General features: G+C 35.2%; 1 protein-coding gene across 4 annotated transcripts in view; it reads right to left on the reverse strand.

Moving 5' to 3' along the window:
- DMD (dystrophin) overlaps positions 1 to 25,728 on the reverse strand; it is a 1,017,291-nt gene that overhangs the window by 355,736 nt on the left and 635,827 nt on the right. For all 4 annotated transcript variants that reach the window (XM_034074486.1, XM_034074485.1, XM_034074487.1 and 1 more), the window contains one exon: positions 15,434 to 15,598. In XM_034074486.1, the coding sequence (XP_033930377.1) occupies positions 15,434 to 15,598 (165 nt within the window). The remainder of the gene's footprint in view (positions 1 to 15,433; positions 15,599 to 25,728) is intronic.

A 25,728-nucleotide genomic window follows, 5' to 3' on the forward strand; every position in this document is an offset into this window, starting at 1 on the left:
AGACACAGACAGGCTGTTTGGCATATGCTGCACATATACTAGGAGGCCCAGACAGCTATCTATAAAAGGATCTGTAGCATTTCAGACTGTCTATTGGTCTATATTAAGAATCACAAACCCTGATACCCCTTTGCCAGTAACACTATTTAAATTTTGGGGATTGATTACCTAATGAGATTATGTCCATGGGACATTTACTGCAGGGACAGTAGCAGAAGCTGAGGGTGCTTAAATCTGTGTCTTCATGGTGAAATGCAATGCAAAAATGGAAATTTAATTACAACCTTCAAATTAAAAAAAAAATGTAACTTTGAAATTAATGTAGTGAATGGTTTTAAAAGTAATGACTTCTTTCCATCAAGACAGTACATGAAATGAAGCTTAAAGGAGAGAATTTATTCCCAGGAAAACACAAGCAGTAAGCAATTTCCCTTCACAAGAAAGACAAGGCAGCAATGTTTAGCAATCAAATATACTAAATCTAAAATCTAAAATAATTTTGAGGCTTTTAATGCCAAAAAGATATTTTAAATTAATCAGATATAAATCCCCATATATATTTAACTTGATAACAGGAAATTATATTTAATTATGTTTTCCTTGTCTTTTAGATGAGGGAGAGTGTTAACTTGTAACCAGAATTCTCTGAAGTGGATTTTGTTATTCATGCACACAAGAAGTTCCAGCAAGATTCACTGAAACATTCATGCCTATCTTTCAGGTTACTATTCCCAGATATTCATTTTTTCCTCACAAGTAAAAAAAGGGAATTGGATAGAAAAACATGAATGTATTCCCATCTTCAAGAATTCTGGCTCTGAATAAGTGACCTGATTTTTTCTTTTGACTCAGCTCTGCACATTCCCGTTTGTGAAGCAGACTAACTAGCTAAACCACGATAAAGAAGAATGTTAAGAGACTTAATTAAAAAGACATCAAAGTTCAGCTACACTATAGTGAGCATCAGATCTTGATGGTAGGTTAGACAGTACAATCAATGGCATTCTCAGTATTCACTTTAGATATTTATACGGTATTATTAGAATACATCCAAGACATGCTGTTAACAGGTGTCTTGCAATATTGAGGTAGAACTTGATCCACCAGAGGAAAAATGCAGTTGCGAATATTTAAACTTGCCGAATAAAGACTTCAGTCAACGCTGATAAAATTCAAAGAGAGAAAAGATTGGACCCTTGTTCTTTTCTACATAACAGATCAAAAAGTGTGTTAATTTCCTGAATATTTTAGTTATCCAAGGTGCATTTGCCTGTTGACTATCAGAAATTTGTGAGCTTTCTCTGTATATCTAGAGGAGATGAAATATAGTAATTTTTCCTCACACAGAGAAATCACTATCTACCCATTGCAGCTGTTTGTCCTGAAAAGAAAATTTCCTGGAGGTACTGAAGATAGACAAAATTATTAGCTGTGAAGACATGACCTGCAGATATGGCATAGGAAAAGAATTTGGCTATGGTGGTCATATACTGATAAAGCACAGTTAATCATTCAGTTGGACTGTGAAAAGGCCCACTAAGAAGAATCCTTTGAGATTGGACATGATTGAGAATATTTTATTTTGAGGGTGAACAAATGCTTCTGTTCCACCTAGACTGCAGATCTTGCCTTAGTTCCAGTGCATAATGTAAAAGAGATAATAACAAACCTAGGAGAACTGACACATAAGTAAATTTGGCAAGAAAATATAAAGAGAAATTCTTGTGAGAAAATAAGGGAAATCCCAATAATTTTACAAGCTCTCTCCAAGTCTCATGCTCTTTCAGATGCATTTCAGAATAGCAGCATAAGAGGATGAAAAGTTACTCAAATTAACACAGTAGCAGTTATGGACTTTCACCATAAGCGTCTTGACTGGCAAGTGAAGTTTGGTGACAATTATAAAAATATGAAACATAAAAATTATTTATTATTTCAAACAGGAAAGAAACAATTTCCTTTCTTACTGCACAAATAATGACAGTTATTTCAATAAACTGAATAAAAACTCTAACTTAGGATGAAGGTATTTACTTATTTATCTTACCATTTAATTCTTGGTTACTTAATTTTTAACTCCTGTATGTCAGGGCTTATAAGCAAATTTTCATCTTCTTCTCAAGTTTAGTAGGTAAATAAATATTTTCAAAGGAAACAAAACAAGAAGGTACAAAAAGAATTTAGAAAAAATATCAAAATATATTAGTGTTCTAATATCAGTCTGTCAGTTGTAACATTTTCAGACATGCCTGTCTTCTGTACTAGTCTTTAATACACCATTTATATGAATATTCATGAGGATATATTTCTGCCGTTTGTCTTCCAGTAGTTACAGTGGCATATATTACTGGAAGAAATGGTAAAGTTTGAGCCAGTACGTTGCTTCAGCAGCAGAAGCAGGGGTAGAATTCAGTAAATGGAATTTAGGTTCTTATAGTCTGGAAAATATGTTCCTTTCCAATTGCCTGGTTTTCAGCTACAAAATGGCTGTTACATCCACATTCTGGCTGGTGGCACTCTTAATTTTTATTTTTTTTTTCATAAACATGTATGTTATCAGAAGTTTATTTTTTAAAAAATCTCACCAATTCATTTCACTCTGAATGGAATAAAATATAATTACAAAGTAAGGAATGAAAAGAACTAGTAAGCAAATGCTAGTCAATAGTACTCAGTGTTAAACAACAGCCATAGCACAGATTTACATGGATGGATGTAAAATCTCTATTGCTGAGCTGTGCTTATGCAGTGTCAAGGCTTTTTCTGCTTCTCACACCACCCAACCAGCAAGAAGCTTGGGGGTGCACAAGAAGCTGGGAGGGGACACATCTGGGAGAGCTGACCCCAACTGGCAAAAGGGACATTCCATACCATGAGATCATGCTAAACATATAAAGCTGAGTGAAGAAGGAAGAAGCGGGGCACATTTGGAGTTAAGGGGTTTGCCTTCCCAAATGATCACTATATATGATGAAGCCCTGCTTTCTTGGAGATGGCTGAACACCTGCATGACAAAGAAGTGAATTAATTCCTTGTTTTGCTTGATTGTGCAGCTAGGTTTGCTTTATCTACTAAATAGTCTTTATCACAACCCATGAGTTTTCTCACTTTTGGCCTTCTGATTCTCTCCCTATCCCACTGCAGGGAAAGTGAGGGAGCAGCTGGGCTGCCTACCATGGTTAACCCACAATGATTTAGAAAGAATTTTCACCCTCACAGAATCACAGAATCCCAAGGGTTGGAAGGGACCTCGAAAGATCATCTAGTCCAGCCCCCCTGTAAGAGCTGGGTAACCTAGAGTACATCACACAGGAACTTGTCCACTGCAGAATTTGTCAAATCTTAACAATTTTAATCTCTTTATAAGAATATCTCACAAGAGTTAAGCTTTGTAGCACTATGCCAAATATCACAAAGCGACATTTACGTGGAAATTTAGCACTAAATCTGCAACAGGATTGAGTGTTTTCCACATTATCACCAACTTTACTGTGAAAAGGAACTGCGATTATTTTAGGCATGTTTTTATTTTAAGAAAAAAAAAAGGATAAATAGCCCCACAATTTTTACTCAAGTATCAATCAAATGAATATTGATCATATAAAACTTCTTCAAATATCCAGCAGGTACAAACAATTCATATAGTTACCAATGTATAAAACCCTGAAAAGATATAGGTTCATTGCCCCTAATATTTATTACATAGCAATGAATTCTGAGTAAATTATACCAAAGCTAATAAGACCTTGTGCAGATATAAGCAGTCATTTATGTAGGCTTTTCATCAGAGTCCAGTACTTTAAATTGTATGCAATCAGTAGAGGAAAATATATAATCTTACAGAAGAGGAGTTGCTGTTTAATAAATAACATACTATTACGAATAAGAATAATGTCCAAGAGCAAGAGAAAGATTTTCTGTTAGAAGAGAATATATGAAAAAGAACAAAAATGCTGATGATGTTAGAAAACTGCATTTCTGAATAGGAGAGGAAATTTCCTGTCTCTGAAAACCTAACTATGATGAAGCAAGCTATAGTTTTGGTACTGACTTCACTAGAACCTTAGGAAACTTCTCTGTCATTTCTGTAAGTTTCCTCCTAAATTTATTTGCTCACTTATATTAACCACGCTTTTCCTCTGGAACTCTGGATAGTACCTGAGCTGTTATTAATAGTACAAGGAGGAAATCAAAAGATAAAGCTGAGGTGCAAACTCACCAACTGCCAAGCAACACACCCACACTTTAAGTCTTATTCCTTCAACAAAGAAATCAGATTTTGATTTACTGGTGATTTGCTATTTCCTAGAAAAATACTACCACACATCAAATACTTGATCATGTTTCAAAACTCTTTCCTCTCCTGAGACACTGGGACACAGACACACTTGCAATCCTTCTTTAATGCTGCAAAGTCAATTATAGACTAAGCAATTTACAAGGATTACTCCCTGGGAAAATTTTGCTACATTTTCACAATCCATTTGTAGCTAATATCACCTAATATTCTTGCATTTGGGATAGATTTTTTTTTTTTATTTCAGAAGGGCCTGTTTAAATGCTCAAAGCTGACAAAGAAAACATTGAGCAGGTTCTTCCTCAAAGTCCCATGAAAAGATTTCTTGGAAGGAGCAATAATTGATATATGCACAGAATATGAAGCTGTAGCTTCTATGAATTGATTCAATTTACATTTACTGCAGATCTTAATGAAAAAACTGAAAATGGGAGTAGTTTAGATAACCAAACAATATTTCATCATCAGAAGTTTTCACAGTTCAAATTTTGCTAAATCAGACACAGATACAGTGAGATGAATCTCTGGGGTACATATTCTTTATGCACTCATGTGGACAAACTACTACCTCTTACTGCATATAAAACCTACTCATTTAAAATGATGTTTGCAAAAATTAAAAGAAAAGAATCAATAAAGAGTAAAAATCTGTCTGGTTTGTCATGCAGAAATTGGCAAATGAAGGCTGATAGAAGGAAAAATACAGCAACATCCACTTTCATTCTGTTCTGTGGGTAAATTCTCTTTTATTTGCCTACAGTTAGGTTTGTTACTCCTCAGCCATGCTCTTCCCTTATGTTCTAAATGGAGGTTTTCAAGTATATAATTATTTGATTGACAAGATTTGACAGTTTTCCTATTGTTATCCAGAGCTTATCAAGGACAAAGTCCAAATACAGGGTTTTTTAAGACTACAGAATTATTTGTTTTTTTTTTTTTTTTTTTTAAAGATGGCTTATTTTTATCTGGCAAAAATGAACACAATAAGCTATATTAAATACACGGCAAGACACCACTATGGACAGTAAACGGATATAAATACTACACCCCAAGGCAGTTTGAAGCTTCGTTAGCAATATAGGAGAAAACCAAGGTTGTATAAATCTTGGAAAAGAGGACTCAAGTATAAAGGCTACAGGAGGGGTGAGTAATAACCCAGAAGGTAAGGAGGGACTAAAGGGAAACTTGAGTTAGTAAGGAGAAAGAACCAGTAAGATTGCAAGAGGTTTGAGGGCAGGGTGACTGGAAGCATAAAGTGTTTTTTCATATCGACTGGAGAAGATTTGGAAGGGTCAGCAGGATTTCAGCGAGCTACAAGTGGAAACAGGAATTTCTGCATTTTGTCAACTCATTCCCTATCCGGAGCATCATTTCTCCATCCATTCCTTAAAACACAGGGAATCTCATTTCTCTTCATCCCCTTCATGTCCTCATCACCTGTAGTCTCCTATATCCTGCCCAGTGTTTCCTTTGTAAGCTTTGAGCACTTAAACAGTCTGCATTCAAACCCTTGTAAAAAAAAAAATAAAAATCTATCCCAAGTGCAAGAATATTAAATTATATTAGCCACAAATGGACTGTGAAAATGTAGCAAAATTTTCCCAGGGAGTAATCTTTGTAAATTGCTTAGTCTGTAACAGACTTTGCAGCCTTAAGGATGCAAATCAGGCAAACTCGAAAAGACAATGATAAAAAATGAAATGTCAGCCTTCTGTCCAACATTGAGTTCTACTTATACAAATGCTGGTTAGAACTACGCATTAATTCTTTGGATGAACAGATAACATTATTTTGAAATTATCTACATTTGCTTTTTGAACACATTTTTAAATAAAATATTGAAATACTTTGTGGGGTTTGAATTTGTTTTTCAAAATACTTCAAGTTATGCATTTTAGCATTTTCTTTAAAAAATTGCTTAATTCAGTTCACATAATGAAACTCAAGACAAATATTTTCAATTTAATATTCACTCAGGAGGACACAGCCTCAGGGTTGTTTTAAAAATTCAGTATTCAAGCAGTTTTTATATGAGACTGAGAAAAGAAAGTTGGGATACACAATGTTTTCCTAATTATTTTTGTGCAATGTCAGATTGTAACTTTTAATACTTTCTCACTAAAGTGCTTTATATTACACTAAATTTAATGTACAGTCATCGGAGTTAACATGCACCTTATTAAATTAGTTCTATGATTATTTTGTTGGGTTTTTTAAATACAGATGTTTTACATATGCATCCACTTAAAATTATCTTAACAAGCTCTAATTTGTATTTTCAGGTTACTAGACTATAAACATATTTTCATTTTTAGGTTCCACTCAAAGCAGTCTTTCCAGCCCATTTTTCTTTCATGCACTTTGCTTGTACATCTATATGGATGTCTGAACCATTGCTCAAAACCATATGTACTGGTGGTAATGATCTGGCACACTGCAGCTAGACATCTCACTATGTGGTCACATGCTTCAAAACTGCACACTAATCACATAACTACAAATACCTTAATGGTAGTCAAATAAGCAGAGCCCAGCAGTCACAACATATTAAGCTATTGCTTTTGAAAATAGGTTCCAAATGTTCTTACCAATACAGTTTAGGTTTTGTTATTCACCGCATTTTTTTTGTATCTCAAGGACTACCACCAAGTGAATGCTTAGAAAAGAGACTGCTTATCTGGACATTATGCATATGAAAAAAAAAGAAGAAGAAAAAAAAAGGAGTAAAAGAGAAAATTCTTGTGATGAAATATATAAGCAGTAATATATATATATATATATATATATATATAAATCTAAAACCCCATATAAATTTTGTATTTGTTTTTTCTTTTCTACATCTTTCTTTCTGACGTCAGTTTGGCACTATTCAGGCTGTGTTAAAACTGACACAATTTTGTAGATTATAAATTGCAATGAGTTAGTGGTAACCTCTGAGTTAGTGGCATTTTCAATTATGAGAAAGGCTACTGAGTTAAATAATGATCTTTGTAAAGTATTTAAGTAGACTGATATTTCTATATGCAGTGCTAACCAATAGTTTATTTGGTGTCTGCTATGAAGACAGGGTAAGTCATTGTACAAGAAGCAAGAACAATATACACCTTAACCGGTACTACTTTTATCTGACAGCAACAAAATCCATATTTAAAATTATCTTTTATTCCATGCCATAGATTTACTGCTAATTTGTAAAATTCTGATTTTATACTTTTTTTAAATTCTGCAGTAACGGCATATTAACTTCACTCAATTTTAGCGATGTTAACCAATTAAAAAAAAAAATCACCAAAAAATCCCTCAAAACAAAAACAAACCCACAAAAGTATCAAAATATTTAATAAATTCAGAAAGTTGACTTTAGATTTTCTCACATTCTTTGTTTTTTGGACTACCAGTAGTCATAACTCATAATTGAAGGACATATACTGCTGGTGAGATTTAGTATTTTCCAGGGATTGCTTTATCCCCTAAAAAGTTACTGTTCAATTCATTCTACAGCATTTTTCCTCTTTGAAAATTCTGCCTTTGAAGTAGAGATTCACTAAATAAAATTCCACTGTCACAGAAACCTAGACTGTTTTTTATGCATGAGCAATTACTTGAGCATGTAATTAACTGTAGATTCCTATTAGTAGAATCAAAGAATCATAGAATAGTTAGGGTTGGAAAGGACCTTATCATCTAGTTCCAACCCCCTTGCCACAGGCAGGGACACCTCACACTAAAACATGTCAACCAAGGCTCCATGCAACCTGGCCTTGAACACTGCTAGGAATGGAGCATTCAAAACTTCCCTGGGCAGCCCTTTCCAGTGCCTCACCATCCTCACAGTAAAGAACTTCCTCCTTACATCCAATCTAAACTTCCCTGTTTAAGTTTTAACCCGTTACCCTTTGTACTATCACTACAGTTCATAATGACAGCATTATTGTAGGCCCCTTTCAGATACTGGAAGGCTGCTATGAGGTCTCCACACAGCCTTCTCTTCTCCAGGCTGAACAGCCCCAACTTTCTCAGCCTGTCTTCATATGGGAGGTTCTCCAGTCCCTGATCGTCCTCGTGGCCCTCCCCTGGATTTGTTCCAACAGTTCCATGTCCTTTTGATGTTGAGGACACCAGAACTGCACACAGTACTCCAAGAGAGGTCTCACAAGAGCAGAGTAGAGAGGCAGGATCACCTCCTTTGACCTGCTGGTCTCATTCCTTTTGATGCAGCCCAGGATACGGTTGGCTTTCTGGGCTGCAAGCGCACACAGAAGCTGGCTCATCTTGTTTCTTATAGACCAACACCCCCAATTCCTTCTCCGCAGGGCTGCTCTGAATCTCTTCTCTGCCCAGCCTGTAGCTGTGCCTGGGATTGTTTGACCCAGCTGTAGGACCTTGCACTTGGCATGGTTAAACTTCATGAGGCTGGCATCAGCCCACCTCATAAGCATGTCAAGGTCCCTCTAGATGGCATTCCTTCCCTCCAGCGTATCAACAGAACCACACAGCTTGGTGTCATCGGCAAACTTGCTGAAGGCACACTCAATCCCACTGTCCATATCACCAATAAAGATGTTGAAGAAGACCGGTCCCAACATCAATCCCTGAGGGACACCACTCCTTACTGGTCTCCAGCTGGACATTGAGCCATTGACCACAACTCTTAGCATGTGGCCATCCAGCCAGTTCTGTATCCACCGAGTGGTCCACCTATCAAATTGATGTCTCTCAGATTTAGAGACAAGGATGTCATGTGGGACAGTGTCAAACGCTTTGCACAAGTCCAGGTAGACGACATCAACTGCTCTACCCCTGTCCATCAGTTTTGTAGCCCCATCATAGAAGGCCACCAAATTGGATTTCCCCTCAGTGAAGCCATGCTGGCTGTCACCAAGACCCTTGCTGTTTTTCATGTGCCTTAGCATGCTTTCCAGGACAATCTGCTCCAAGATTTTGCCAGGCACAGATGTCAGACTGACTGGTCTGTAGTTCTCTGGGTCATCCATTTTCCCCTTCTTGAAAACTGAGGTTATATTTCCCTTTTTCCAGTCATAGGGAACTTCATCCGACTGCCATGATTTTTCAAATATGATGAACAGTGGCTTAGCAATTTCATTTTTCAGCTCCTTCAGGACCAGCAGATGGATTTCATCAGGTCCCATGGTCTTGTGCATGTTCAGGTTCTTAAGATGGTCTCGAACCTGATCCTCTCCTATAGTGGGCCTTGGATCACCATTCTCACACAGTCCCTGCGTCTTCCAAGTCTTCCAGGTCTTCCAAGACTTGGGTAGTGTGGTCAGAGCCTTTGCCAGTGAAGACTCAGGCAAAGAAATCATTCAGAACTTCAGCTTTTTCCAAATCCAGGGTAGCCAGTTCTCACGATAGCTTCTGTAGAGGACCAACATTTTCCCTAGTCTGTCTTTTTTTCGCAATGCAGCTACAGAATACTTTCCTGTTACCTTTCACCTCCTTAGTCAAGTTTAATTCTAACTGCACCTTAGTAATAAGAGCTACCAAAAGTACTAGCTACTTCTTTTCTTGGTTAACTAACTTGGTTAACTGGACTGCACCCCTGGAGAGGCGAGAAAAGAATCAGCATATTTCATTATGCTAACCAAGCATGACTGAAGAAATCTTTAAACTTTAAATTTTCAGAATACTTAGAATGCTTGACTTTACAAAAATACCAACCCACAGATTTCAAGCCCGAAATACCTAAGCAAATAAACCATAGTAACAGCTAAAACATAGAAGTAATCCAAACCGTATTAGCATTAGCCTCTTTGTAAGCTTTTCTTATCTATACCTTACTAGACAGTATACTTCCCACTCTTTACATATTTGGGTTTTAAAAAGCTATTTTAGCCAATAATTTCTATAATAATAAAGTGTCCTCATGATGTGTGTATGCACGTTTGTACATAATGGATTGAAGTTTCTTTTTTTGACTGTAAAAAAACCCCACCATTAACTCTCACCTAAAGTGTTTTTTAAAGCCTTAGCACTCCACAAATGTTACATGGACTACATTTTAAAAGTGCAATCTGACTGTAACAGATTGCAGAATGTAATTTTAACTTAGTCACAGTTCCAGTAGGTTGTGATAGGAAAGCTTTTTCTTCTGGTCTGTCTTATCCAGTAATTTTGATTTTTATGCATTTAAGAAAGACCTATTATCCTAGTTCTGTTAAATTGAAACCTGACTTCTGCATCTAACAGTTCTTTGAAGCCTTCTGGAGGAATTCTTCCCATAAGTCAAACAAATGGAATATTTAACCAAAATTCTCAATGACTTGGGGTCCTATCATATATTAAATTGTGAATAAACAAGACTATAAAGAAATAAATATTTAGAGGAAAAGAAATTGAAAGAAACCAAGAGAAAAGAATTAGTTAGATTTTCTGAAGGTATTTTCTTAAGCTGTTAACTAGTGAAACAGCACTTGTTACTCCCCTCCTCCCCACTCCAAGATTCCACTTATTCTTTTCCTTGCAGGTGAAGTAAATAAATCTCAACCAGTAGGAGGAAATAAAGGTTACTACTTGCACAAATTCCTTTAGCAATGATTTTGGAGCTCCACAGATTGTTGATGCTGGAGGCAAAGCTGTTTCAAAGTGAAAAGTATAGGTCTATATCCACATGTTCAGAATAATGTATCCCTAGAAGGTTTAAGTGTATTAAATTTGGATGGCTGTATCAGACTAAAACATTTCAAAGTCCTTATGTATGTGTTTAAATATTCCATTAAGGAGACAATGCAGAAGGGTCTATACCTTCCATTATAGCAACATTTGCCACCTACATAGACTGTGAGTAGCTGAGAACTAAAATAAGCTTTTGTTTCAAGATAACTGTGTTATTATCAAGAGAAAAAAAATAATTGTTTTGACCACAACAATAGTTGCTTTTTGAACTAATACTCATTAGGTACTCCATATTTGCTTTCTTGTCCAAATAAGAACAATGGTACTGATGATTAACAAAAAAGAGTTGAGGAGAAAACTTGATTACTGTCTATTAATGCAGTTTAATGTCTATTGGAGCTCTGTCTAGTTTGGCAAACAAAGCAGACAGAAAGATGAAACTAAACAAATTCAGCCAAGGGAAAATCTGCAGGTTTTTAACTCAACTGCTGAAATAATTTACTGCAAAATGCAGATGACTGGCTATACCTGGAAATTAAAACCAGTCTTGGTTTGGTTTGCTTGTTGAGAAAGGTGTGCTGCAATTCAAGCAGGAAAACTGAAAGGATTACTTTATGGAGGAGGTCTGCCTGGATGATCAGAGCAGTACATTCTGACCTTATATCAAACCAACTATACTAATTCTATGCATATCTCAGATGGCAAATAGTTGTATGTTCAAAGTCAGCTGCAGGCTTGCCATATGAGACATATGTAACTGTTTCTGTATAACAGGTCTTTCATATAGAATTTTAATATTACAACAGTATATGAGGGCTTGTTTTAGGGGGTCTTGTCTATATTAATATTTTTGACGAAAATACCTCGCAGAATGTGTGTTAATGATGTCTAGGTTAAAGTGGAAAGCAGAGACCATTCCATTAGAGGTTTGTGCATGTCCACACCTCTGTAACTGCTACATGGCTTGCTCTGCTGTTAAGTCCACTATCTCCTTGTTGGATGAACATCTCCTCTCCCCATACCTTTCTAACACAAAGACCTGCCAAAGTACCCTGGGAAAATATCTCAAAATACTATGAGACTGACAGAGTCTTAAAAGAAGCAAGGCTATCTTCAGATAGCCCAACAAACAAGGCAGAAGTACAGCTAGTGCTGTTTGGATTGGGATCCAGAAAGATCTGAAAAGGCTAAATAAAACCTTCTTACATCAAAATTCACATATTTAAAGACAATATCTGATATAATCCATGTTATCCTGCGAGACCCTAGCTTTGCACTGAAAAGATATAGTTGCATAAACAGTTGAAAAGCAGTTATCACTTCCTAGGGTACAGTTTTACTTCTGTGACTGAGGGTTGTGGCAATATAACCAGCAAAACCATTGCATGAGAATGCTCAGAAGTTACAAAATGCAGTAGAGTCAAGAAATTCTTATAGATGTAGATTTTGTGCCTTCCCCATACATACACATAAGAAAGGAGAAGTCTATTATGTTATTACTGAGAAGGGAGATTATGTCAATGTTGTAAAAAAAATATTCAGCTCTTAAAAAGAACTAAGATCTATCCCTAATACTTTAAATTGTGAGCTTTCAAATAAGTATTCATTTATTTGGATATTTTTTATTAAAAAAATAAAAATCTTTGTTTATAGAAGAAAACTGTAATTAAGGATTAACAACATGAGTGAAGCAAATACTGCTACAGATGTTTTTTAAATCCTGAGACTAAAGAATCCCTTCTTTATTCTTTATTGAGAAATGACTGAGTTATTAAAGCTTACTTAGGATATTAGAAAACACCACTGAAAATTACAGTGCCTAACTGAAGTCCTGGGTTCTAATTGTGGCACTGCAGTCTCTAAATTATGGTAATGAAAATTATGAAGAAAAATTACATTGGTATAAAATGTATTAGGGTTTTCATGCTGTAATTCTTTAAAGTAAGCATAGAGCTATGATAGCAAATTTGGGTGAAACAAAACAGAATTTTTGATTCAACACAGAATGTACTTTACAGTAAATGCCATTACAACGTATTTCTTGGGACTGAATAAACAGTTTTGTTTCAACAATTTTATGTTTACATTTTTCTTAACAGTTTTGCTGCTTTTTAAAACTGAAATATGTATATGCTTTAGAAACTAAGATGTTGCTGAAAGCCTCAAATGACACAAAGCATTCCAGAGATTGTAAGACTGCTAGGTGCCTCAGCATGTTCTTTGGTTACCACAAGGTCCAACTCCACAAAAGGGAACAAGAAACATGCTGGATTTCTCCCACCTTTCCATCTGCATCTTTTCATCTCCTGTTTCCTAATTGCTTACAGTGAACTAGAAAGGAGCAAAAGATTTTGTTGAATACAACCCTTCCATAGCTAATAGTGAAGGTGCCCTTACTATTTTTCAAAGTAGCATTAGCTATATGGAATAGTAATATGAAAATAGTAAAAATACACAAACATAATCATGTCAACAATTATTTGAGAGCACATGTATGCACACGCTTTACCCAGTGTAGGACAGCATGTTAGCATGTGTCTGAAATATGCATTTGAAGTTGAGCATACAATTAAATATCATCACAAATAGGCTGATTTCCTGAATTATATCTACTAATTTTTGCTGTGTGTTTTTTCATGATCAACAGTCTCAAAACTCTTAGTATGCTTACTCTTAACTGCAAAAAAAAAAAAAAAGTTATAAGAATCCCATTTGCCTTCAGATATATTCAATATAGAGTCTTTCATGCACGAGATTCTCTCCTTGAAGATAATTACAGTCTGGGTAAACCACCGGGAGACAACATTTTAAGATATTAAACCTGTCTTTTAAAGGCAATCCAGATAGCCAACATATAGATAAAAGCTAACATGATTCATATGCTTACAGCCCTCACAATACTATAAACAATTATCTATTTCATCTACAATTAAAAATGGTCAAGCTTTAGATCTAAGTGATCTAAATCTATCCACGAAAGAAATATGTTAGGGTCTTTCAAAGAAAGAAAGTTTATTTCCTTTTTTTTGAGCTCTTAATTATTCCCCCACCTCTCCAGACAGAAATGACTTTTTCCCACCCCTTCAGGACTATGGATTTTTTTTTTTATACTTATTTTTACTACTCTTTCATCAGTGTTTCAGAAATGTTCCTGTCACACCACCATAATACGACTGAAAGACTCAAGCAGAACATTTCTTTCACAAGCAGTATGAAAAGCAATACTTCTATGATTTTTAGTAATTTAACCCTGCTTTTATTTAATACAAACTTTAATGGTGTAATCATTCTAGAATGAAAAGAAACATAAAAGAAAAAAAATGTATGAATAATCTAAAAATCTTTGTTAAAATACAGGAAATAAGGATAGATCATTTTCTTGAATGCAAAATTCCATCACTCATTTAGTATATGTACAGACATTTGAAAAGAGCTATACTAATTTTATCTTTTAAAAAGGGAATGAATGTCATTGCTGAACTCATTCTGTCAATTACAGGAATGCAACAGGACTTGAGATTCACTGTTTTATATAATATGATTTTTTGAAACAAAAAGGTTTTTTTGGCATTAAAAGAGTTCCTTAAAAGAAACTAAGTTAAAGTGAATTCAATAAACATGCTCAGCAAAACCATGCATCTTCAGAAGCAGGTATTATTCCGTTTTATGCATGGCAAAGTTATAAATATTTACATTTTTTCTTTTTTCACTGAATATTGCATCATCAAAATCAATACAAAACTCAGTGTCTTCTGTTTAATCTTTATCTAGGTAAACAAGACATTCAGCTACTATAAACCAAAGAAATTTAATGGATTTCAATAAGCTATTACTTTTTAAATATTTCTCCAGTTTATGTGAAGATAAGCACATATATCCGTAGACAAAATGCAAGGTCAAAAAAGTCTAGGTACACACCTGGCAGGCCAGTTGATTTTAATCAGTATTTTTCATCCTTAATTTCTTTTACCTCATCAAATCCATATACAGGCGTGTTTTTTATATCTGAATACATATCAAGGATCAAAATACAAATACCTTTTTCCAGTTACTAGACAATCAGCTATACTGATTACTGGAATATTACATGTGCAGTTAGATATTTTTCATTGTAATATGAGAATCACAATTGCCCCTAACTATTCAGATTTTCATGTACTCATATTGCCTTATATGAAATAGTTAAATGGTCTGATATTCTGAATTTTAGTGCACATTGCATTTGTCAACTTTTTAGGCTATTGTTTCATGTACATGATATAGCAAAAATAATACATTATGTTTCACTTTGGAACCATTCGTTCTAAACTGTCTTATCACTGAAAATCATGTAATGGAAAAGAATAAAAATTTTCCTTAATTCATAAGACTTTGAACTTCTGGGCAGTATTGCTGACATATGTGTCAAATTTATATAGTTAATAGAAACTATATAGCTGATGATGCAACTGGTTTTTGACCATTAAATATTCTGACGCTTTTTTCAAACGGAAGAAAATGTACCTTTATATCAAAAGCTCCTGGCTGACCCACTTTGTTATAAAGCTCCAACTGGTTCTTGACAGGCGTTACCCACAATATCACCTGATTTAGTTGTTGATCAAGTTCGATGAAATCCTTTAGCAGAACTTCTATTTCTTTTTGTTTCTCTGGGAGATCTTTGGACACCTGAAAAAAAGTACCAGAAGTCTTTTTTTTCTTTTTAGTGAAAATATGTAACATAAATTGATCTAACACTACATGCATATACAATTACAAAATATGTTAAAATACAACTTTTATAAACTGGTAGGAGGAAGGGCAGGAATGAGTAGACCATCAATCAAATTATTATGATAGGTATCTTGCAAGTCAGTTAAAACACACTCTTAAAAAACAACAACAAAAAAATCCCACAAACTAACAAACAAACAAAAAAAAACCAAACAAACCCCCCACACCACAAAAACAGCACACACACAAAAAAACAAACCCAAAATTAAACAAAAAGAAAACCACTAATCCATCATCAGGCTTCTAATTTTTTGGGGTAAAAAATTTATCTCAGTATATGAAACTATTTTAAAGGTCAATCTTTAATCAGGAAAAGCAATAATGAAAATATGAATCGATCATTTGAATTATATCTAACGTTTCCTGACCTCATGAGTCTAGAAATTTATAAGCACATGTTTGGTTACAAGGTGTTCAGAGATGCCAGTTGAGTCCAAAAATACATAAAGCATATGCATATCGTGAAGAAAAATAACGGAGAAACATATCTTCCTTTGGGCTACTTGTTCTCTGATTTGCATTCAAATCAGTCAGATTTTTAACTGAGCACATTCTTCTGTGCCAACAATACCAGAAATTAAGAATCAGCCAATGGCGTATTTCAAATCCAACAGCACTGAAGCACTTGGAGTAAATATAGGAACAGGTTGGAAATAAATAAGCCAACACAAAGCTCCATGCTGTCCTTCCCAGATTGTTTTCTATAGCTAGAAAGGTGAGGTGTCACTATACCACACAATGGGCAACACTGCAGACATATACCAGGGGAGAAACCATCTGTACTTTGAAAAGAAAATAAAATTCACAACAGCAAATATAGGGCCTGGGCAGAGACAAGAAACACTGGCACTTAATTATTAAAATCAGCCAAGAAGTATGGTTAGTTTTCCAAATCAAGAAAAATGAGGTTTCCCAATGTTCATGGTTTTAAGCATATTTTTACTGAAGCAACATTCTTCAAAGTACCAAACTTGAGGTTTGGTACACAATACAACATAAACTCCCTGTAAACAGCACTAATGGAAGCACTGCTGATATATTGCCGAGCTACAAAAGCATTACTGCTGTGCAGTAGCTTCTAATTCACCAGCTGAAAGAATGGGACAAACACAACTGTCTCATGACATGTATATTTCTTTACCTATTTGGTTCAAAAATACTGATTTTTTTGCTTCTAAAACATACCTCTGCATATACTCTGAATATGATTTATTAGACAACACTGGAGTGATATTTGTAATTCAAGAAGTTGATTTGCCATGTATTAAATTATCTAAATTGTTCACTATAGCCACCCATAATATCCCATTTAATAAAAACTGACCCATGAGTCAAATTACTTTTTCTATTTTCCTAACTTTGTTATATATCATAAAAACTCTGCTTCTCCAGAATGGCATCAGACATATATATATAAAAAGAACAAAAGCAAAGAGAGCAATTAAAAATGCGTCCATTTCTCTTACATGCTAACTCTACCTATGCAGACCTTGGCCTAAATTCATAGAAGATTAGTTTCATCTTTCTTGCAACTTTTGAGCGTTAATCTCCAATGTTTGGCAGCTTTAATGTTATGGAATCATAGAATAGTTAGGGTTGGAAAGGACCTTAAGGTCAGCTAGTTCCAACCCCCCTGCCATGGGCAGGGACACCTCGCACTAAACCATATCACCCAAGGCTTCATCCAACCTGGCCTTGAACACTGCCAGGGATGGAACATTTACTGCCTCTCTGGGCAACCCATTCCAGTACCTCACCACCCTAACAGTAAAGAATTTCTTCCTTATATCCAATCTAAACCTCTGCTGTTTAAGTTTTAACCTGTTTAACAATTAATGTAAATAAGTTCCACAGAAATACTATTGAAAGTAAATAAATAGTCATAGGCAAATAAAAATCTAAGCTGACTTCTGAAGACCTGAAATTTAAATTAACCTGCTGCCAATTAACACAACTCAAGCATATTGGGTCTACTGCAAGACAGAGCAAGAAAAATTTTGTAAGAGTTTGTGCGGCGAGGTGAAATATGCAATTATATACTAAGGTATATATAGAAAGGCATATGAAATGTTAGGTTTGGTGACAGACTGTAACTCAACCTACTGCTCTTAAAAACAATTACACAAGAAAAAAAAGCAAAACAAGAGGTAAATAATAAGTAAATGAAGCCTCTTCAAGCTAGGTCTTGCTCTAAAACGATACCAAACACAAGATTAGAATATTCCTAGTATAAAAATAAAAAAAAAAAAAATCTAGGTCAATATGAATCAGTTCATTATACACAGAAATTTAATACCATCTACTTTTACCATAGAGATAAAAAGAAATAAAGGACTTCCCCCAAACTCAAGTTAAGGCTACAGATAAGCATTTAACAAGGCAGAAACATAAAATACATTTAACAGTTTAGATGCCACTATGTGGGAATCAGATTCTTAGATTCCGGATCTCAGGTCTCAGTGATTTTATTTGCTCACCCTTTTTCCCTTTATTTTTTTGTTTGTTTGGTTGGTTTGGTTTGGTTGGTTTTTGTGTGTGTGTGTGTTTGGGGTTTTTCTTTTGGTGTTGATTTGGGTTTTTTAAGCTCTGGCATCAAACTCTCAAGTTGGCTAATCAAACTGGAACCTGATGAGCTTAAGGTAATTACAAGTCTGCCTATCAAGCTGAAGCACTGCTGCAGACTGTCTCTGGGGGACTTTTTTTTTTTTTCCTGAGCTGATTCTGCTATTCACCAGGATAATTTGGGAAAATATCCATGGAGTTATGGACATGATGACCGAGTGTCCAGAGTTATGCCCTTTCTGCAACAGGGGAGTATACAAGGAGATGGGGCCCTCCAATATCTTCTCTACCTTCTTACCGACTTTCAAGCTTGTTACTCCCAGCTTCAGCTGTTCCACCTGTCTGTCTCTGGGCTCTCTGTACAAGTTCTTGGACTTCTCCAAGGATGAGTGAGCTATGGCTAGTGTCTCACTCCAGTTATCTTTTCTACATTTTTGCTTTTGTTACATTTTTTCCCCCATCCTCCTCTTATTCATACATTATTTCAGGGTAACCATCTAGTATCTACTCAGTTTCATCCCCTTGGGTGTCTTATCTCTTCACTCCTACTTAAGAAAGACAGATTTTATCAGAGGAGGGATGATGTCTTCCTCTAATAAAAATGACCAATGGGAACAGCAGGAATAAGGCAACAACAGCAGCAGGTTAAAAACAGGGCAAACAGGTGAGATGCTTTCCCCCAGATATGCCTAAGACCACAGGTCTCATTATGGAGTATTACAGACTGTCAAGGAAGACAAGGTGCAAAAGAAAAAAAACTGAAGGAAAGGCAACTTCAAATGGAACATCTTTCTAAAAATCTATCTCGGCCTTTTGCATACAACTAAGTATTTTCAACTTTGTTTTATTTGGCAAATGTTCAACATTGAAAAGCTACCTTGGTTTGCAACCAAAGGAAAAATAAAATTGCGAATGAAAAGACAATAGAAGTATGGATTATTCCTTCAAAGAAAAAAAATCAGATTTCCACATCAAAGGACTACCGAATTTTAATGATACGTGTAAAAACATTAATCTCAAAGCATGTGAGGCATCTAAAATTTTGTACTTAAGTTCAAGTGTTAATTAATTTAGATTAATTGGAAGCTTAGTAACAGAATAATAGGAAAGATTTAAGCTCTAAATTGGGAAACAGTAGAATAGAGTTTTACCAACTCACACTGTTTTTCACAAAACAGAATTTTATTCTAAAACTATCAGGTCGTTTTTGCCTTATTTATGTATTCCAATTTTTGTTCTTTTCATTAAAATACTAGAAAAACCCAGAAATAAAACACCACACAGAAATCATTATATGCCTCCAAAATATGAGAATACTCATTTAAACTTTGGATATATGATTGTGTATTTTCAAAGTAGAATTTTATCTTAATATTTTCATTTCCTCTCCTCCTAAATTCTAAAATTACTTGCATTGCTTGTTCTATTCCTTCTGAACCTCAAGTCTTGAATGACCTTCTTCACAAGAAGCCTAAATGATATACTACTATGTTATTTCCACCCCCACCCCAATCTGCTTACTTTGGTGAAAAAATGATACGTATGCTCAGATTAGCAGTACAGGTCTCCTTGATCATTTTACATCCTTCAGTTTTCCACTGCTATTTCTGACTTTAGCTTCAGATATTTTTCAGTCTTTACACATAGTTGTGTGCATGTGCTATGGGATGAATTAGAGCTGAGCAGATGAAAAGGAATACTGATTCTTATTAAAAGTATAAAAGGAGGAAGAACTTGTATAAAGTATGTCATCTCATGTAAGATCACTTTCTGTGTCTCTGTTCTGTTAAATTTCTTACTAAATGTAAAACAAGCAGCAGTTTATGCTTTTTTTTTCTATTTCTGCAAAAATATTAGGAAAAAAGGAGACAGGTGACACACTGCAATCAGCCCACAGCATAACTGGACTGAAAGTAGGTTTTTATGTTGTCTTTTTACGTTGTCCAAGCCAGAACTTGGATAGTAAAGAAATATCTAGTCACAACAACTACTAAATGCCCCCTTCAATCCAGACTTGATTTATTGAGAAATCATTACTGGCACTCCCGCAACACTAGTAAGAGTGAATAAAATAACTATGCTTTCAGCACTGTGCAGAAAGTTTTATCACCATACCTAGAGCATCTACAAAAGAATGATTTAAAATGGAGAGGGGATAAGCTAATTTTTATGCATCATTTCTTCATGAAAAACAATCAGTGTAAGAAAGTGTTTCATATAAGTTTGGTTTAGCATGCCATTTAGTTAATTAACTGAGCCATTTTCATTAACAAACTCAATATTGACTTTAAACCAAAAACTACGTAATTTCTTTAAAACAATGAATACTTATGAGCCATAGTGTCTCTGAAAAAGTTGGAAACTATTATTTGAGGGAGATGAAAGCAGGTTACTAAAAATATATATAAAAGTTTTTTATTTGCTGAGTAGCTCATGTTTCATGTTTGGTTACAAGCTGCCCAGCACCTGACCTTGGCACGTTTTTTTCTGGCTGCATTTTTTCTTTTTTACTTCTTAACAGTGTATTTGTAATATTCTCAAGTGTCACTTCTATTAAGAAAAAAAATCTTTATTTTTTCCCCATTGATACAGAAGAATAACGCATTCCACAAAACTAAAGCACTAAACAATTTTCTGCTTCATCTAGCTGCCTAGCTTTTTAAAAAGTAAACATTTTCCCCTCTCCAATGCTTAGGGTTGTTTTTGGTTTTTTTTATGGAAATATGATTGTATATATCACAGTATTTTGAATATCTGTATGCTTTTTATATTTAATATTTATTACTACTTGTCAGTCATTCTGCTTTCTACTGTCTCAGCAATTCTCCTTTGTCAAGGGCACTTCTGAGCACAAGACCCTCTACCTTAAGTCTCTGCTAAACAATGTAGTCCAGGATTGTCTTTTATTTATCTTGGTTTCTTACTCAGTTCCAGAAACCGAAAAGAAGCCACAAACGGTTTACTGTATAATTCCTTCAGTGACTCTTAATGAAGGATATTGTGTCAGGAAAATGTTTTCTAAATAAAAGTATAGTACCCCAATTGTTCTTTCCCTGGTTTACAGTAGATAATACCATATCTATCCCTCAGGCTACCTACAGTCTGTGAGGCAAGCAAACTCCAGCATTCACCCTGCAGTGCTCATAGTCTGCCTGGACAGTCTTGAGCCTGTCAGTCGAAGGTCTTTTCCTCATGGAAAGCACAGACTGACATAAAATGTTGTGAGGATAAGAGAAAATGGTAGGCCACTGTGCTATTCAGCTGTTGCAGAGTTTCAGGGAAACATGACCTTACTTTACAGGTTATGATAAAGCCTGCCTGACATAGTTAAGTGCAAGCTCGTTTGCATTTTGGCAAATCCTTGTAGTAGTCCTATCTCTACTTTTTGGTCTTTCCATGTGGCAGAGGTCTTCCTGCCTGCTGCTTTGTCTCATCATCCTTTTCTGCAGCTCTCCTTTTCTTTTCTTAAGATCACACATTATATGATTGCTTTACTTTCAAAATCATGTCCAGTACTGAAAGCATAATCAGCTCACAGTGGCAACCAGTCAATAACTAAACTAAACACATCAATAATTTCTTCCATGCTGCTGCCTACATCTGAGAGAAGCTTCCCCGAAGCATTCACAAAACTGCCATGGAGTTTCTAAACCTGTCATCTTCTGGAATGCCTGACAAGGAAAACAAAGCCAAAAGCATTGCAATGAAATAAATGACAAATATTTATACAACATATAGTACCTTAAAATGCAAGCTATAAACTTAGAATTGTTATTGGTTTTTCTCACAGAGTTCTCTACAGGAATTAAAAAACAACACTAACAACCACCACCAAAACCAAGCAAACAAACAAATCCTTAACATTTTGTTTTGTGAAGGAAATTGGTATAAATGGATGTAAGACCTTAACACAGCAGGTGTTAATTGTTACCGATTTTAGGTATCAAACAGCAGTTTCTGGTTATAAGCTACATAGAACAGTAAGTTAGATAATGACTGTATAGATAAACTATTATTTTGCGTAAATAAACAGAGATTTATTTTGCATTTCCTTTGCACAGTGTAGATAAATTGCAGTGGGTTGGAATTTTATTGACAGTTGAATATTTGTAGCATTTCCTAGCAACAAAGCATATATTCTGTTAATAACTACAGGAAAAAAAAAATGGTGGTATTCATACTCCAGTGAGTGATCTTGACTTCCAAGTATGTAGTGAACAGAGTAGTAATGTGAACTTACGAACACATATCTCAAGTCTTTATGATTAATACAAAAAGAAATAGAAATGTTTTCTTCTAGTGTATCATAGAATCACAGAATCGTTAGAGTTGGAAGGGTCCTCTGGGGATCACCTAGTCCAACCACCTCTGCCAAGGCAGGGCCACCTGAGCAGGTTACACAGGAGCGCATGCAGATAGGTTTTGAATGACTCCAGAGAGGGAGATTCCACAATCCCCCTGGACAGCCTGTTCCAGTGCTCTGCCACACTCAACATAAAGAAGTTCTTCCTCATGCTGAGATGAAACATGCTGCTGCAGGCACCGTTGAAGCAAGTCTGGTGCTATCCTCTTGGCACCCACCTTTGAGATATGCATTAAGGAGATCCTCTTTCAGTCTTCTGTAGGTTAAAAAGGCCCAGCTCACAGAATCTCTCCTCAGAAGTGAGGTGCTCCAGACACCTAATCATCTTTGCGGCCCTTCGTCAGACCCTCTCCAGTAGCTCCTTGTCTTTCTAGTACTGAGGAGCTCAGAACTACCTTGTTAATTATTATTAAATTATTTGTGATGTTATCAATACAATCTACAACTTACAGGGAGAGAGAGATGTCTAGTATCCTAGTCAGGTTTCCACGTCCAATAATCATGGGCTTATTTTAACCAGAATATTTAAAATGTTCCCTTTAAACAAAACTTTTGGAAGAGCCAGTGACTATAATCGTTTGACATATTTGATAGTTTTTGTTTATGAAGTGTTGCAAAAGAAAAGAAGAGCGAGACTAAGAGCAGTATCATGTTGGACCTTCCAGGGCTAAATCCCAACATGTAATTGCCTGAAAAAAATTTCCAATTCATTCGACATCATAGTGGAAAATGAATTCTCCAATATAATATCCAACCTTCAACTTACATGCTGTGTGACTTCACAGCAATACTACAATACGACAAAAAACTTAGGGGAAACAACAAACTTTATAAAATGAGAAAATGCACACATTTGTCTCACTCTTTTTATATAGATATGACTAATGCCAGTGTCTGGATATAAGCAAAACTCTCCATTAACTCCTTTAACAATTAACAGCCTTCAAAAATAGTAATAGTGGATCAGGATTTCTCACAACTACTAGCACGGTAGTTATTCGTAACTCTGCAGCAGGTACTATATCTTTTCCGAGGAAGCTAAGCCAGCTTTTTGTCTTTTGATAAAATGAGTAAAATGTATTAGAATTTCTGATTTGAAAGGCAAATTTAGTAATGGATATTTAGAATTCATATTTAGAGTAACAACTTTCAAAAGAGTCTTCTATGAAATAATCAAATTATTTACTTTTCAGAAGTAGAAATCAGTATAATGCTCATTACCCAGGGTACTTTGGACATTTGTAGTAAGACGTGGCTATGAAAGCAGAAATAGATACCCACTCAGAGTTTGTGTCAAAGAAAAAAAAAAAAAAAAGGTATGGTGAGTAGGACTGTTACAAATTTTTCTAGAAGCCTAAAATTGGTACAAAAATGGTTAGCTTTTACTATCCCTATTTAGAAATATCACACCACCACAAACATCCCAACTGATATTTGTAGATGCTTTGTGGGTTTAAGAAAATTAAACAATGTATTCCTTACTATTGTTTTAGATGGAGAGCTGATATTTAAGCACCTTGGGATTTAACTTGACAAATTATGAAGTACATAGAGAATTATTCAGAAAGACCTTACTAGTAACACATATTGTGGAAACTTCAATAGATAAAATTCCTTTCTACTTCATCCTACTAACCACAAATTTAGTCTTGCCAAATGCTGCAAGTCTTGTGTTCTTTTTATTTTTGCAAAACACTTCCAGAATTTGTTGCCCATCTTTCATGTGAAGTGGGGAAGACTACAAAGGCACAGAAGTCTAGCAGTTTGTCCTGTTACCTTCTGAGAAAGTCACGGTAGTAATTAAGACAGTGAGTAAGAAATAATTGGGGTCACAGAGATTGCTGTTGGAGTGACTATGGGGAGCACAACAAGAAGGAAGAAAGTCAACATATAACCAAGATGTATTATTTCAATATCTGCTCCAAGAAACTCACTAGAAAAGGTACACAATGAGCTTGTAAGATGCTCCCTTCCTCTAAGTTTCTACATGTTGACGAGTAGCATCTTCAAAAATCCACAAATAATACCATGATGAATTTCCAAGTTATATATATTTGACTTTATTTAAATTTAATATGGTTACTGTCACTTATTGTTAAGCCTAAAACACACCTGGAAAAACAAAACTAAAGTGAAACAAATAAAGCTAGAATCTAACATGTATAAAGAAGAAAGAATCCTAACTGTTCCAAATACACTCACAAAGCTTTTCTTAAAGGAAAGGAGCAGCAAATACTTGATACTATGTCACAAGATTCCTTGATATTTTGTAATTATTGTCAGATTGCTGTGAAAACATTTTTAATATTGTAACTTTTTCCTCCGAAGGACTTCCGATTGACTAATTTTTTCAAATGAGAGTAAATGATTTACTTTTGCAGGAGGGTATTTATTAATACTTAACAAGACAAAGAAAATTGATGATGTCACTAATAAAAGAGAGCAATCATATATTTCTCTGCAGGAGTCCTAAATAAAGTAAACAAGCTTTATTAACCACTCCTACAATGCTTTGAATGTTTGGAATGTTTTAATATCACCAAATAATTTAATTTTACGATATTACTCTAGGATTTGGAATTTTGCATAGGAAAACAGAGCAGCTGGAAAATTAAATAACTTCCCTGGCTTTTCCAGTCCATGGGAAGTGACAAGATCAAAATGGTCTGTGAAGTATTGTATGCAAATATACCATCTAACAGAAATTTACAGCACTAAAATCTTCCTTTATCTGATGCCATTTTACTGAACATGTTTATTCATAGTTCTTTATTGGTGGGACACATAACTTTTTTGCTTAATTTTTACTTTTGTGTTTATAAATGAGGAAAACATATATTGGAACTTGTATCTTAATAAATGAAGAACAGAGCAATGTGCAAAGCGCATGCTTCTGGGGGAGCAGAAAAGGAGGCTGTTAATCTTCAAATTATGCAAGCTTGGCTACCAAAGTTGAAAGGATAGCTCTTTGGGTTTCAAGGAAAAAGGCTTATCTGGAAAATGTTTCAGGCTACATCTAACCTGCTGGATGCTGAAGTGGTTCTGAATACCCAGAGGAGAGTGCATGCCCTGAACATGTCTCAGCCCCACACTGCGATAA

This window comes from Melopsittacus undulatus, chromosome 2 (assembly GCF_012275295.1).
Source record: "Melopsittacus undulatus isolate bMelUnd1 chromosome 2, bMelUnd1.mat.Z, whole genome shotgun sequence".
Classification (NCBI taxonomy): Eukaryota; Metazoa; Chordata; class Aves; order Psittaciformes; family Psittaculidae; genus Melopsittacus; species Melopsittacus undulatus.